The sequence below is a fragment of the Vicia villosa genome, linkage group LG4 (assembly GCF_029867415.1).
Source record: "Vicia villosa cultivar HV-30 ecotype Madison, WI linkage group LG4, Vvil1.0, whole genome shotgun sequence".
Taxonomy (NCBI): Eukaryota; Viridiplantae; Streptophyta; class Magnoliopsida; order Fabales; family Fabaceae; genus Vicia; species Vicia villosa.
The window spans coordinates 108,447,527-108,461,868 of NC_081183.1; the positions used below are offsets into that span (position 1 = coordinate 108,447,527).

A 14,342-nucleotide genomic window follows, 5' to 3' on the forward strand; every position below is an offset into this window, starting at 1 on the left:
TAACTAGTGTTCTCAGCCATTCTTTAAGGATACTAAATAAAGAAAATATTCTTTACAAAAGTCAATATTTTAATTTCCAATGCGTTTTCAATGTATTATTCATGAATATTATTCACGAGTAATATTACACCGTTTACAGTAAACCGTAAGTGAAAGAATTTGGTGTCATTTTTAGTGTAAAGGTAGATTGCTCTTTTTATAATATATCTACATTATGCTAAAAAAACTACTAGATAAAAAGATACTGCTAAATAGATATGTACATATCTAAGGTATGAATAACCTGATTTATATATGTGCCAAATTCATGCAGCACACATAACCCCACCCTCTACCAAAATTAAATTCCAAAGTACAAAAAAAAAGCTATATGATTCAGATTCTCATCAAAGGTTTAGAATTTAGATCATATCATATACACCTCTGATCATCCAGCTAATCATGCAGTCCCATCATAAATATTTTATGGTTTTAATTATTGTTGAAGATTCTTTGTCCAGGTGATAGAATCATTCTTGGATCAAACTCATATTTTCTTTGTACAAAACTTTTCCATTTTTTAGGTCCAAAATGGTTTCTCCACTCTTCCTGTGTGCTGTAGTGGGGAAGATATAACTTATACTTAATTTCAGCATCTTTGCAAAATTTCAAAATTTCTATGTTTTGTGCATCAAAGGCTTTCCAATTATCAAATCCACTTGAGTGCAAAAATCCAACTGCATAAAATATTTCATCCTCATCATCTGGTATTGTTGCTGACATCTTATTGTCCCACCTGACAAAAATTAATTAATTAATTAATTGATTCCTCTTCTTAATTAGCTTTTAATTTAATTAACTAGTTTTTTATAGGTTAATTAAGAACTTACTTGTTTCTATTCATTGGATAAACCAAGACAGGTCCTGTGGTGATGTTTCTTTTTTGAATTATGTTGTTGAAAACACCTAGGTTAAAATCCATGATTCTTGATTTTGGTATAAACATGTTAAGCCATGGATGAGGAACATCCCATAGTCCTTGTGATTGAAGCTTCAACTCTCCACTTCTTACTCTATTCAAGAACTCAACAAATGATACATTTTTTTCATAATAAAATCCAGGGATATAGTTCAGTCCTTGTACCAAAGTTTGAATTTCCTACACAAACATGAAAAATATAAATTAGTCAATTTGATAGCAGCAGAGACATTCACCAGTAGTTGATAGCGACACGAACATTCAACAACAGAGACATTCAACTACAGAGACATTCAACCGCAGTTGATAGCAACAAAGACATTCAATTGCAAAAATATTCAACTGCAGTTGATAGCGACAAAAACATTTAACTACAGAGACATTCAATTGCAGTTGATAACAGAAAAAATATTTAATTGTAATTGAAATGATATAGACATTTAATTATTGCGGTGTAGATTCAAACTATAGATACTAAGGTATTGGTCCTATTATTAAACTACTAGACCAAAAAAGTATATTAAAAAAAATAATAATAAAAAAATAGAATGTACCTTATTGATGGTGTTTTCAGAATGATGATCATAGTATTTGGCAATTTCCAAACAATAGAGGACCCTATGTTGAGTAATTAGGGAAAGTATCCTGTGATGGTCGGTTAAAGGGAAGAAAGAAGATCTCCAGTTATTTATGGGTCCTTGATGCATTAATACCATTCCTTCCAAATAATCCAATCTACTCTTTTTGCTTAAAATTAAACTTTCTTGATCTTTAGTAAAATCTGCAAAATCACTATACAAAAGTCTAATCCATTTTACCTGCATGCCAATCAAATAAAAATTCACCATTAATTATATATATACACATTGCAATGTACTAATGCTTATTAACTCATTAATTGTCTTCCTAATCACATGCTTATCATGTACTACTGGGCATGATCAAAATGTATTTCATTCAAAACTTGAATCAAATACATCCAACTTTTTTAGATTTTTTTTTTAGTTTTAATTGATTCTAGAAGCATTATAGTGGAAGCAAAAACAAAAAAAAAATTAAAATAACCAGGTTTAATAAATAAAATACAGAAAAAACCACCTTTTCAGGGTATTTACCAAACTGTCTAGGTTTGGGACATATTGGAAGAGAATGCGCCAAATGAAATGGCGCATGCATGTCACACAAGCCAAACCATTTGGCGCATAAGAAGGAAAATTAGGGCAAGAAATTGCAAGCCATTTGAAATGGCGCATGTGGCCATGTATTAACACATAGGCGCCAAACCAATTGGCTCCTATGTGTGGGCCATTTTTTTTTTTCAAAATTAACCCGTTTCGGGTATTTTCGCGTACCGTTTTCGATTTCGTTCTATTATTTTCGTAAAAACGTCTAATAAATCAAGTTTGTAAAATCTTATTAACCCTAAATAATGTAATGTATGCGTTATCGATATCGGTTTTTTATTAAAGCTCAATTTATTGATGAAAGACCGATGAAGGGTTACAAGAGGTGAACGGTTACAAGAGGTGGTAAGCGAAACTGATACATTGCATTAAAAAAAATACAGATTATACTAAACTTGCGACGATGTCGCGCCACAATTAGGGCATCTCTTTATATTGTGCCCCACCTGACGGCAAATGCTGCATTTTCGTTCCATTTTGTCGCGGACGTCCATTTCAGTCCTAATCCGTGTACTATTGGGACGCCCTTTTTTCTTTCGCCGCATTGCGTCGTTGTGCCAAACTACCTCTCCATCATACTCAGGCCAGTAATCCTCCTTGGCCACCACAGGAAACGCAACACTGTAAACTCTGAGCAACGTCTGAGTCTTGTAAATCGGAGACAGTAGTGATATAGCGTCGCGGTGGGCATACGCACATGCAGCTATGACGTGTGAGCAAGGCATACGAAAAGCTTGAAACCTTCCACAGTCGCACCAATCTTCGTCAAGAAGAACCCTATATTGTTGCCTTGGCAGTCCCTCATTGTGGTCAATTGTCTCGCGCACACTGAACGTGCGATTGAATCGGTCGAAAGAAGTCACTTGATGAGTGTTCGCTTTTGCCGACTGCTGTTGCATAAATTTCATGCAACTATCGCTTAATAGTTGACCAGCTTGCCTAACATCACCCCATCTCCTGCCTCTTGTTGAGAAGAGTGAAGCCATCCTAAAGTATGTGGCTTCCACCAGTGCTGTGATTGGTAGGTTACGGATGCCTTTGAAAACGCCATTCATGGATTCCACGAGATTAGTTGTCATATGGCCCCATCGCACGCCATTGTCGTAAGCCCTTGTCCATTTGTCCCTGGAAAGATTATCTACCCAAGTACCTGCCTCTGGATTTGTCATTACAATCTCACTCCGATAATGCTGGAATGTGGGTTGGGTCAACGCATAACCAGCATTGACTAGGGCCTTTCTTAGATGTCTGTCCTTGATCTCCCGCATGAAGTTTTGGGCGATGTGGCGAATACAATATACGTGTTTTGAAGGGGGGTCATGTCATCCGTTCGCTGGATTGTTGTAAGCACTCTCTATGGAAGCGTGCCTATCAGAGATTAAACATATGTCAGGCTGGGGAGCAACATGTTCCCGGAGGTTCCTTAGAAAGAAACTCCAAGCCGCTGCAGTTTCACCTTCGACGATAGCAAATGCCACTGGAAATATGTTGCTGTTACCGTCTTGTGCAACCGCCATGAGCATGGTTCCTTTGTATTTGCCGTATAACCATGTCCCATCAATTTGAAGTATGGGTTTACAGTGTGCAAAACCTCGGACGCAAGGTTTGAACGCCCAAAAAAGCCGATGGAATATTCCGTTTCCCTGGACAGGGTTTCCATCCGGGGCATGCGCGGGCAGTGTCTCTAGAATCGTAACAGTGCCAGGTGCGTAACTTTGTAGCGCATTGAGGTATCGGGGAAGAATTTTGTATGACTCCTCCCAGTTGCCGTAGACTGTCTCAATTGCCTTTGTTTTTGCAACCCACGCCTTTCTGTAAGATGGAGTGTAGTTGAAGGTTGTGACGATGTGGGATATTATATTTTTAACCTTCAGAGACGGATCAGAGCTTATGAGAGGCAAGATCTCCTGGCACATAAGATCGGCACTGAGTTTTGTATGATCCTGGGAATTGTTAGGGTTGACACACGTGTGTTTCTGCGTAATCGACCCTATTTTCCATGCATTACTTCTCTTCCTATAAGAGGCCAACAGTCTGAACCCGCACTCTGGATTTTTACAAGTGATTACATACCGTTCCAGGTTTGAACGGTCTACTTCAAAATCAACGTTGTTCGCCATGTGCCATTTTTTTATTCTTCTCAGACATGCCTCCTTAGACGGAAACTTGTCTCCTTCCTTTAATTCTTCGTCGTTTTGGATGTAGGGCGTGAAGAAGATGTCAGATGATGGTTTGTCACCTTGGAGGTTCAAGTTACCCATATGTGCTGGAGGTGCGTACGCATGAGCTGGAGGCACCAAGGTTTGCTGCTCGTCGTCGGATTCCTCGTTGACCATGTCGTCAAATTCGGTTTCCAGATCGTCTTCTTCCTCGTCAATGACGTCAACCTCGTCTTGCTCGTTGACTGGTGGGTCAATAACCTGTGACTGGACAACATTAGTTTCTTGTGTCTCAGCCTGAAGAGTGACGTACAGCTCGATGGAATCCAACCCACAGTATTCGTGGGTGGTGAACATATCTTGCAAGTCTTCGTCATTGGCAATCTCCATTTCGTAAAACTTGACGGTGTTGTCTTCATTGAAATTGGGACATTGGTAAAAAACGCTTGCAATAGGACCCATTGCAATCTTAGAGTACAGTCGTTGAATGAAGTACGAAAATGTTGCTCTTTTGCTCAACAACAATGGTACAACCTGAGTGTTTCTCATCACAAAACCGGCTCTCTCATGAGAGTAGGTCTCACCGTTTAGATGGGCATGGACAAGATACTGGGTTGATGAAGTCATTTTTGGAGGGGAAAGTGTGCGGGTGTTGTAATCTCAGGTCAGATTAGGTAAAATTGTTGGTGTGAGTTGTAATGTTCAGTATATGTTGGATGTCTTATAAATTGAGGTTCATATGTCCTTGCATTATCTCAACACGCTGATCTATGTCCTGTACCCCATCACGCGTCTGAAATGATTCCTGATAAGATTCCTGTAACGATTCCCCTAGGCAGAGCATGCATGCAACCCTATCTGGCAGCTAGTTCTGCAATAATTATATATATATATATATATATATATATATATATATATATATATATATATATATATATTTATATATATATATATATATATATAAATAAATAAATAAATAAATATATACATATATATATATATATATATATATATATAAATATATATATATATATATATTTATATATATATATATATATATATATATAAATAAATAAATAAATATATAAATATATATATATATATATAATTATATATATATATATATATAAATAAATAAATATATATATAAATAAATAAATATATATATATATATATATAAATAAATATATATATATATATATTTATTTATATATATATATATATATATATATATATATATATATATATATATATATATATAATTATATATAAATATAGATTAATATATATATATATATATATATATATATATATATATATATATATATAAATATAGATATATATATATGGTGGTTCTTACAGACCCACTAGTATAGGTCTGCCACTATCTTTCGAATTGATTATAAAAGACAGGCACACTGATCTAGGTCTGCAACAGGATTCCGTATTGACTGTAAAAGACAGACACACTGATCTATGCCTGCCACCAGATTCCGAATTGATTAAAAAAGGACAGTCACACTGATCTAGGTTTGTTCATATATATTTTATTTAATAAACAAATAAATTTGTAATTAATAATTATTTGTATTTTAATAATATATTTTACTAATTATAACTATAGTTAATAATTACGTATATAAATTATCAATTATATGTATGTTAATTATTGTACCCGTCCACTAGGTTAAATATTGTCCAGACGAAAACAACTAACACAACAACCACATTTTTTTTAATTCCATGACCATGCGTTGACAACACAAAACCATCGGTAAATCACGATGTTACGTTGCAGAATACAAAAGAAGAGAAAAGAACACAGAACAATTAGTACTCTTTGCAACAAATAAAACAACAGTTAATCTAAACTACTCTAGTGTCACTGCAATAACAAGGGGATCTTCAACGCCTCGGTTAACTTCTCCACTATGTGTCCAAAACATTAGATCCACGTCCACATCGTCTTTCACACGATCCCAATAATACATGTAGGTGCCTTCAGGGTTATTATCGGTCAACGTAATGTATGGACACCAGTATTCTAGCTGTTTAACTTTTCTGGTTGGACCATCGAGTTGACGAAACCCAGTGTTGATGGCTCTAACAACTCTCTGGAAATTCCAGTGAGGGTTGAGGCAAACCCGCATGTGACTAACTTCCTCATAGAAGACCACCGCCCAAACAGAGTTCATTTTTAAGTGTTTACACTATGACTGAAAGAAGGGTTGGGACTTCAACTCCACACAGACACTGCTATTTATAGCGGGTGGAAGGCAGAGGGAAATTTTATTGTTAATTATTAATAACTTTAATAAAATATCATTTCATTGAAATATGTTAACAACATTTAATTGAAAGGTACAGATATGCTAAGAGCATTTAATTGAACAATACAGAAGTTACTGAAATGATATAGAAATAGTAGCGCCTAGGATATAACAACGGTTAAAACAATGTCTTCTCTGTCCTCCATCATTAGAGTGCATTGGATGTCGTCTTCCATAGTCTCCCACCAACGCTGCCTTCCGAGAAAAACACCTCCCCTTGTTCGAAGTCTCTTGATAGATCGGATTTGTTCGCCTGGAACGAACTCCCCGTCCAGAAACCTGAGGATGTTTCTCTTCAGCTGCTCCATGGTTTGGATATTCCAGAACATCACTTGCATGGGAGGTTTGACTGCCGAGAAGATAACGTAGCCGTTCCTTCTACGAACGTCCGGTTGATAATTCAGACGCCTAACAGGAGGTGGAGGCTCAGAAGTCCGGTGCGAACCATCTGGCCTTATTCGAGTTCTCATTTTTCAGTGTGGGTACTAGTGCGCCCGAAACCCTAATTTATAGAGGCATAGACGTCTTGCCGTTGCCTCATTTTCTCATTAGGGTTTCTTCTGGGAAGACCAAGTAGGTGACAGTACCAAAACCTAACCCCTGGTACATCTAGCCTTCATCTTAGTCCCGACGATGGGCCTCATGGCGAATCCTCTTACCGTGGCGCCCCCTCCGGCTTCGCAACGCCTTCAAACCAATTCGGATTTAATCAAGGTAGTTCTAGTGCTGTTGGATGCTATGAACCCGAAGTCTTTTCCCAACCAACACCACCGCCACGACTAAACACATTTGAGGGAATGGGTAACCGACTTTACAACAGCGGTTTTCCGGATAATTATGGGGGCATCGACGAATTCATAGACAGCGATCCACGTGACATCCCAGTACCAGCCCCGGTGACACAAACCCAACAAGAAGCACAAAGGGGCAGGGGTAGGGCTAGGGCAAGAGGCGGTGTCAATATTCGCGGCGGAATCAACGATCGCGGTAAACGGCTCATTACAAGACCAAGTTGCGGAACGGATGGCTATCTTGGTGATGGCCGTCATTGATCATTTTGTTGTACTTTTCATTAGTCTTCTGTGTCGTTTCTGAATTTGATTGTAACCGATGTTTAGCTTTTAAATTATATTGTAATCGATGTTCAGTTTTTAAAAAATATTGTAATCGATGTTTAGTTTTTAATTTATATTGCAATCGATGTTACACTTTTGATTATCGTTTTCTGCATTTCATTTTAAAGCCGAAAAAAATATTCTACTAATTTTGTTAAGTAAACATCATAACAAATAAAAAAATAAAAAATAAAATTATCATTTTCCCAATTTAAAATGAATTAAAAAAAAAATTGAAAAAAAAAAATAAAAAAAAAAGGCCCTAGAACTATGGCGCCAAATGGTTTGGCTTCTAGGGCAAAACCCTAGACTTATGAGCCATTCCATTTGGCGCATGCAATGGGATTTTTAGGGCAAGCCATTTCATTTGGCGCATGCACCCAAAATATACACCTATGCGCCATTTCATTTGGCGCATTCAGTGTTCTGGTATGCCAAACCTAGACAGTTTGGTAAATACCCCGAAAACATGGTTTTTTTCGTATTTTTTTTATGAAACCTAGATATTTAAATTTTTTTTTCGCAAAAACATAGTCATGCACATGTAAAGAATACAAAATAAAGGACAACGAGGACAAAAATAATTATATGGCCCTTTTTATTGGCACAATCACTTATTAAGGTCTTATATACAGTCACAATCATTATAAAAGTACTTCTGAAATTTTTCTCCTTTTTTCAAAACAACTATTTAATTGTTTTTCATCTTATGAATCTCACATTATCCATATACATGTGGCTATAACTCAATTGTCGCATTATTTAATTTTGTATTTTTTGGTCATGGATGTGTAAAATACTAGACTACAAGGACAATTATTAGATGCTCTTGTAAAGTTTGATTTTGATATATGGTTGAACAATTACTGTGACAACATGAAGAATTGGGTTTATTATGAATGGTTGGAAGAAGAAGCTAGCAACAAGACAAAAAAATTTAGTCTATTTTTTTCTTCTACTTTGAAAAGTGTACGTACCCTCTTTGGTGCTGCCTCAAGAGCTATTCTTGCCTTTGTTATTATTCCAAATTGTCCTAAACCACCAAGGACACCATGAAATAGTTCTGAATTCTTCTGTTTAGAGCATGTTACAAATTCTCCTTTTCCTGAAAAAAAAAAGTACCAAACAATCAAACTTTATTAGGTATATAAATTAATTATTTGACTACAAAAATATTTAATCAATATGTATCATATGGTTTGTAAATTGTATTGTAATACATATCAAGTTGGAAAAAGTATTATATACAATTTTTTATGATAATATAATATATAATAAACAATAAATACTTGCATGCATACATATTCCTTAAAAATAACATGGTTAAAGTTCAAAATGCTATTTATTATTTTAATTAAATTATTATAGTTGAGGAATTGACCTAGGTAGACTTGGACCAAACAATATATAAAATCAACCGTCTATAAAATAAAAAGAAAAAAATAGGAATAGACTATGTCGACAAATGTGAACTGTATTTAGAATTTTTCAAAAACATGACGTGGTGGAAATTACTTATTAACTTCTCCAAAATATCAGAACAAGAATCTCTTAACAACCACGAAATTTGGTAGTAATAGTAAATAGGAGAAATTTAATACTAATTAAAAACAATCCAAAACAACGTATAAGAAACTTTATAATAAAAAATAAAGCTATAAAAGTTTGGTGACAGAATCTAATGAAAGCCTTTATGATACTAAACAGATTATTATTTTTTGTTAAAGCTTAAGATATGTCTTTTTATAAAAAGAAGTTAGAAAAGTTTTCCTTTATATGTCACTGTGCATTGTAAAGCCAAAATGCACATGGAACTTCCTTAGTTTCTCCATTTCCATCTGTTTTTATCTAAAATCAAATGGATCGTGACACAACTGGTCCAGACTCTTGAAAAAATAAACCATAAATTTCAACTGTAATTTACAAGCAATTTACATCGATCTAACATAACATCAATACTGTATAAAAGTTCTGAATTTGAACCCTAGTCACAAATAATCTTAATAAAGTACAACATCAAACTCCTATAAAAATATAATTAAAATAAAATAAAATATATTTAGATGTGCCGGCAAATCCAAACTCAGCCTACAAAAATCGATATTGTTATGTTATATATAAACATCATGAGCCCTAGATCTTACTATTGTTGTTGTGTGGGTGAGTTTTTAGTGTCTATTATTCCTTTATCTAAGTATAAAAATTAAGGTTTTAAAGTAAAAACGGCTGCAACAAAATGATATTAGAAGATGTTGATACTGAAACCATTATTCACTAATTTCATGATAAATAAAAAACTATGGTTAATTCACACCGCGACAACTGCAATGAGCGTTGCAATGACAGAAATTGTAAAAGCCGACAGTTATTTAAAACCTTGATAAAAATATATGTATATATTTAGATGCAAAAGGAAATGTTTGATATATGCACATACCAGTAACAACATCCAATTGATGAACAGTAGAAATTTGAGGTCCATAACGAAACGTTTGGCCACTAATTCCAGCATTAGAGAGTGTTCCACCAACAGTCAAGTAAAGATAATCAGTCCAAGAAACAGGTGCAAGTCCATATTCAAGTGTTTCATATAAAACATCAATCCACAGTTGTTCCCCACCAACATCAACATAGTATCCAACCTTAGCATCTCCAAATACCTTAATCCCATCATTACCATTTTTCATTTTAATATTATTCTTAACATCTCCTCTTTCTCTTAACCCTTTCATGTCCACAACGATTCCGTCACGTGCCATGGCTTGTCCGCGCGTCGAATGACCTTGTCCTCTTGCCGCTATACGAAAAGGGACAGAACTGTTGAACGACAGCTTGATGAGAGTTGCTATGTCGTTCACCGTTGTCGGACGAAACACCGCGGATGGTAATTCGTGTACGAGGTTGCCGTAGTCGGTTGAAGCTTCTTCAAGGGCTTTTGGGTTGGTTATGAGTTTTTCAGATATGTTGTTGTTTGTTGTGGATAACTCTGTGGGTAGTGAATATTTCCATTGCTCGGTTTTTCCAACAGTGGATATTAAACGCGGGATGGTTATTATTAAGAGAATGAAGTATATTGGAAAAGGGTAACTCATGGCCATTTTTTTTTTTTGTGTGGATGGAGAGAATGAATATGAGAGAAATTGTTTTTGGTTTTGTGATGAAGTGATGAGGTTTGGTGATGAGAGAAGGGGAAAGAGGGAGGGGGCTATAAATAGAATAGAAGAAGACTTTGCATGATAAAAGATGGAAATAGTGTGTGTTTAGAGAGAGAGAGAAGAATCTTTTGTCTTTTAGGTTTAATAATTGAAAATTGCTGACTTTATTATAACTTGCAGGGAGAAAAGATTTTATGACAGTTGTTAATTCAATATATAAACTTTATTTTTATATATATTATGAACTTTTTCAATGAGATTTTTTTAGTATATATATTAAGGGTCTTGCTAACCAGTGTCCTCAGGGCAATGGTTAAGGATTCCAAAAAATAAATGTTATATAGAAAATTTAACATTTCAATTTTCAAGACATTAAATGTGCAGATTACCGAGATAAATTTACTATTTTAAAAACCTTAACCATTATCCTGAGGGCACTAGTTAGCATTTTCCATATATAAATAAACATTTTTCAAAACTGAAATTTAAACATTGATTTAACATGTTTTAAAGGCATTTGGATCCTCTCATGCTCTTTCTCTCATGTTTCTATCATTCCAATCTATCATCTATTGATTCATCTTTTTTCTCTGTCTTATTTGTACTAAAAAAAATTCTTTGCGTGACATTTAACCATTAGATTGGAAAAAAAGAAAGGGCATGACCAAAAGAGCATGAGAGGATCCAAATCCGTTTTAAAGGCTATTGAATGAAGTGTGAAACTTGAGACAGTGAATATTACAATGTCTTTTTATGTTTATTAGTATTTGATCGATGTTTTATAAATAAATAGTGAGGAACTACTTATCCACACTATAGAGGTACTTACAATTACGCACTTAACTAATCTAATTAATTCTACTAAAACAATTACACTCCCACAAATTCATTGCTGTGTGAGAGAAATACCACTATAAATAACACATTTTATTTCGGACGCGAAGTTGATTTACTTTGGTTACACAGGCGAGATAACGAAATACGACATAAAAACTTTTCACCCTAATCCTCTCCCCTTCTCCTTCGATTTCTGAATAATCGATGGGATAGTTGAAATTGTCATGGGTTCGATCCCAGAGAGATCCTTTTTAGAATTTATAAATGGCGAAAAAACTTATCCCCTCGATTTTGATATTTAACCAACAAGTAAAACAAGCATGAGTTTAATATATCTAATGTGGATTGTTTGTATCATTTAGCCCTAGACGAACATAAAACTTTTCAAATTAATTTACAAAATAATTATATGAACAATTATATCTGAAGAACAAATTACACTAATAATGATTTTCGAACATCCTATTACTCATGATTCATCTCTTGTTCTTTAATGGTTAAAATCTCTCTAATGCTTCTAGTTCTTATTCAACTTTCTTTCATACTTGTTCATTCAACAACTAAAAAAACAGTTTCTCAATAAAAATACAGCAACATTAACAATAAACATATAAAATCAATCTCAATAAACCTATAACGTAATTATCTCAACAAAAAGCAACAACATAAAACATCAATCTCAGTTTAAACAACAACAACATTAAACCTTTAACGGTTCTATAAAAGAACAACAAAATTAATGATGTTAGACATACCAGATCTATGAAGAAGAAGAAGAAGAAGAAGAAGAAAACGAAAAAGAGGAAGAATAGTCCCAAACACATATCATCTTTATATTTACTTTTTTCAGGAGTTGGAGGATAATATGTGTTTATGGAACTTGCTGTTTAGAGCTCATCGTTAGGGCTATGTGGGTGATATTTTAGTTGCTGGGATTCAAAGTATGTACCTTGAATTAACTTACCCCTCGATTTTGTAGCAAAACCAATAGGTAAACTAATTCGAAACATAAATTAAAATTGTTGGAATTACCTGAATTAGTTTACCCCTCGATTTTCTCGCAAACCCACATATTAGTTTTAAAAAGAAAAAATATGGCGCATTAAGGTATTATACCTCAGTATTTTGTTAGGTAAGGTGAAAATACACTACAAGAAAAAGCATTTTTTGCCAAGGGTGTAACCCCTCACTAAGTCAAAAAGCCCCTCACGAAACAGAATTTTATGATGGGGACAACTCCTCTAGCAAAATAGGTCATCGCAAATTCTTTGTAAGGGGCTTGTCACCTCACTATTTTGCTTGGGGATTCCCCCTCGCAAAATGCATTCATTAATTTTCCACCCGCAACCACGCAGGTGTAGGCACTAACTACTGCGGTAATGTGGCGCAGTATTTTGTCAGTAGTTAGCATGAGGTTAAGCCCCTACCAAAATGACATGCGTTTTGAGTTAGCTTGGGGTTTAACCCCTAACAAATTGGAAGATTTTTTTTTACAAGTTAGCCCTAACTATTATTCATAATATGATATAAAAAATATTACAATTATATTATTATTATTAATATAATAACATAATTATAAAAATTTGCCATTAATATAATAAATAAATATATATATCAACATATAATTAATCTATTAAATAAATATAAGGCTTAAATGCACTTTGAGTCCCCCTATTTTGACATTTTTAACTTTTTAGTCTCCAAACTAAAAAAGTCAACTATTAGGTCCCTCATTTTCAATTAAGTGAATTTTTTAAGGTCCCTTATCACTTAAGTGCCTTTTTAATGACATGGCAACTAATATTTGGTCCAGTCACTTGCCACGTCATTATATTTATTTGAAAATGGGGTTTTAATTCTTAACTTAATATTTAATATTTCTAAAAACATTTTTATTTTATTTTAGGGATTAAAAAAACACTTTAAATATGTTATACCACTTTCACTTTCAGTCGTCTTCTTCATCCTACATCGCCCGTGTTCAGAACCTAGGGCAAAGTCACTTCCAACTTATTCTTCTTCTTCATCCTTCATCGTCTTTGCTTCTTCTTCTTTCGTTTTCCACTTTGTTTTTCTAAAGATGTCTCAATGCACGAAAACCAGTAGTATCGGAGCTACACATTCATGTTTGTTTCGAAGCAAGTGTACGTGTGGGCTTAAATCTCCATTGATGACCTCATGGACCGATTCGAACCCAGGTCGACATTTTTTTAGGTGTGGGATGTACAAGGTAATGTCATGGTTGCGGCAACTGAAAGAATACATTTTTAGGTCATATGTCTGTAGCAGAAGGAAATTATCATACTATATATGTGTTGTTTGCAGGTACAGGGTCATAAAAGGTGTAGCCACTTTGTTTGGTACGACGATGAATTTTCTCCAAGAGCCAAGAAAATTATTTCTTCACTGCAGAAAAAGTTGCATCAAGAAAGGGCTAGAGTGGATGAAGCTAATGTTAAAGTAGCAGAAGTGAAGATGAAGTTGAATGCAATGAACTTACTGACGAGATTCTATGTTTCAATGACATTTGTTTTGGCAGTAGGACTTGTGATGCTAAATATAATGAAGTAGGATTTTAGTGTTTTTAGGGCATGTTTAGAATTG

At 34.4% G+C, this 14,342-nt stretch overlaps 1 protein-coding gene across 1 annotated transcript; it reads right to left on the bottom strand.

Annotated features, from left to right (window-relative positions):
* Positions 1-233: 233 nt before the first annotated feature.
* On the bottom strand, positions 234-11,002 carry LOC131595047 (cytokinin dehydrogenase 3-like). The gene is made up of 5 exons (XM_058867267.1): positions 10,184-11,002; positions 8,724-8,851; positions 1,513-1,776; positions 870-1,138; positions 234-775 (listed from the first exon to the last, which is right to left on the bottom strand). Exons 1-5 carry the CDS (start codon positions 10,842-10,844, stop codon positions 472-474), a joined length of 1,626 nt encoding a protein of 541 aa, XP_058723250.1. The 5' UTR covers positions 10,845-11,002; the 3' UTR covers positions 234-471.
* Positions 11,003-14,342: the final 3,340 nt, after the last annotated feature.

What these genes read in the sequence shown, in the direction of transcription:
- LOC131595047 (XM_058867267.1), bottom strand. Translation starts at nt 10,844, where the DNA reads ATGGCCATGAGTTACCCTTTTCCAATATACTTCATTCTCTTAATAATA. An exon ending in TTGAGGCAGCACCAAAGAGG is followed by an intron (nt 1,777 to 8,723) that starts GTACGTACACTT and finishes ATTGGCATGCAG; the next exon opens with GTAAAATGGATTAGACTTTT. An exon ending in CTGAAAACACCATCAATAAG is followed by an intron (nt 1,139 to 1,512) that starts GTACATTCTATT and finishes ATGTTTGTGTAG; the next exon opens with GAAATTCAAACTTTGGTACA.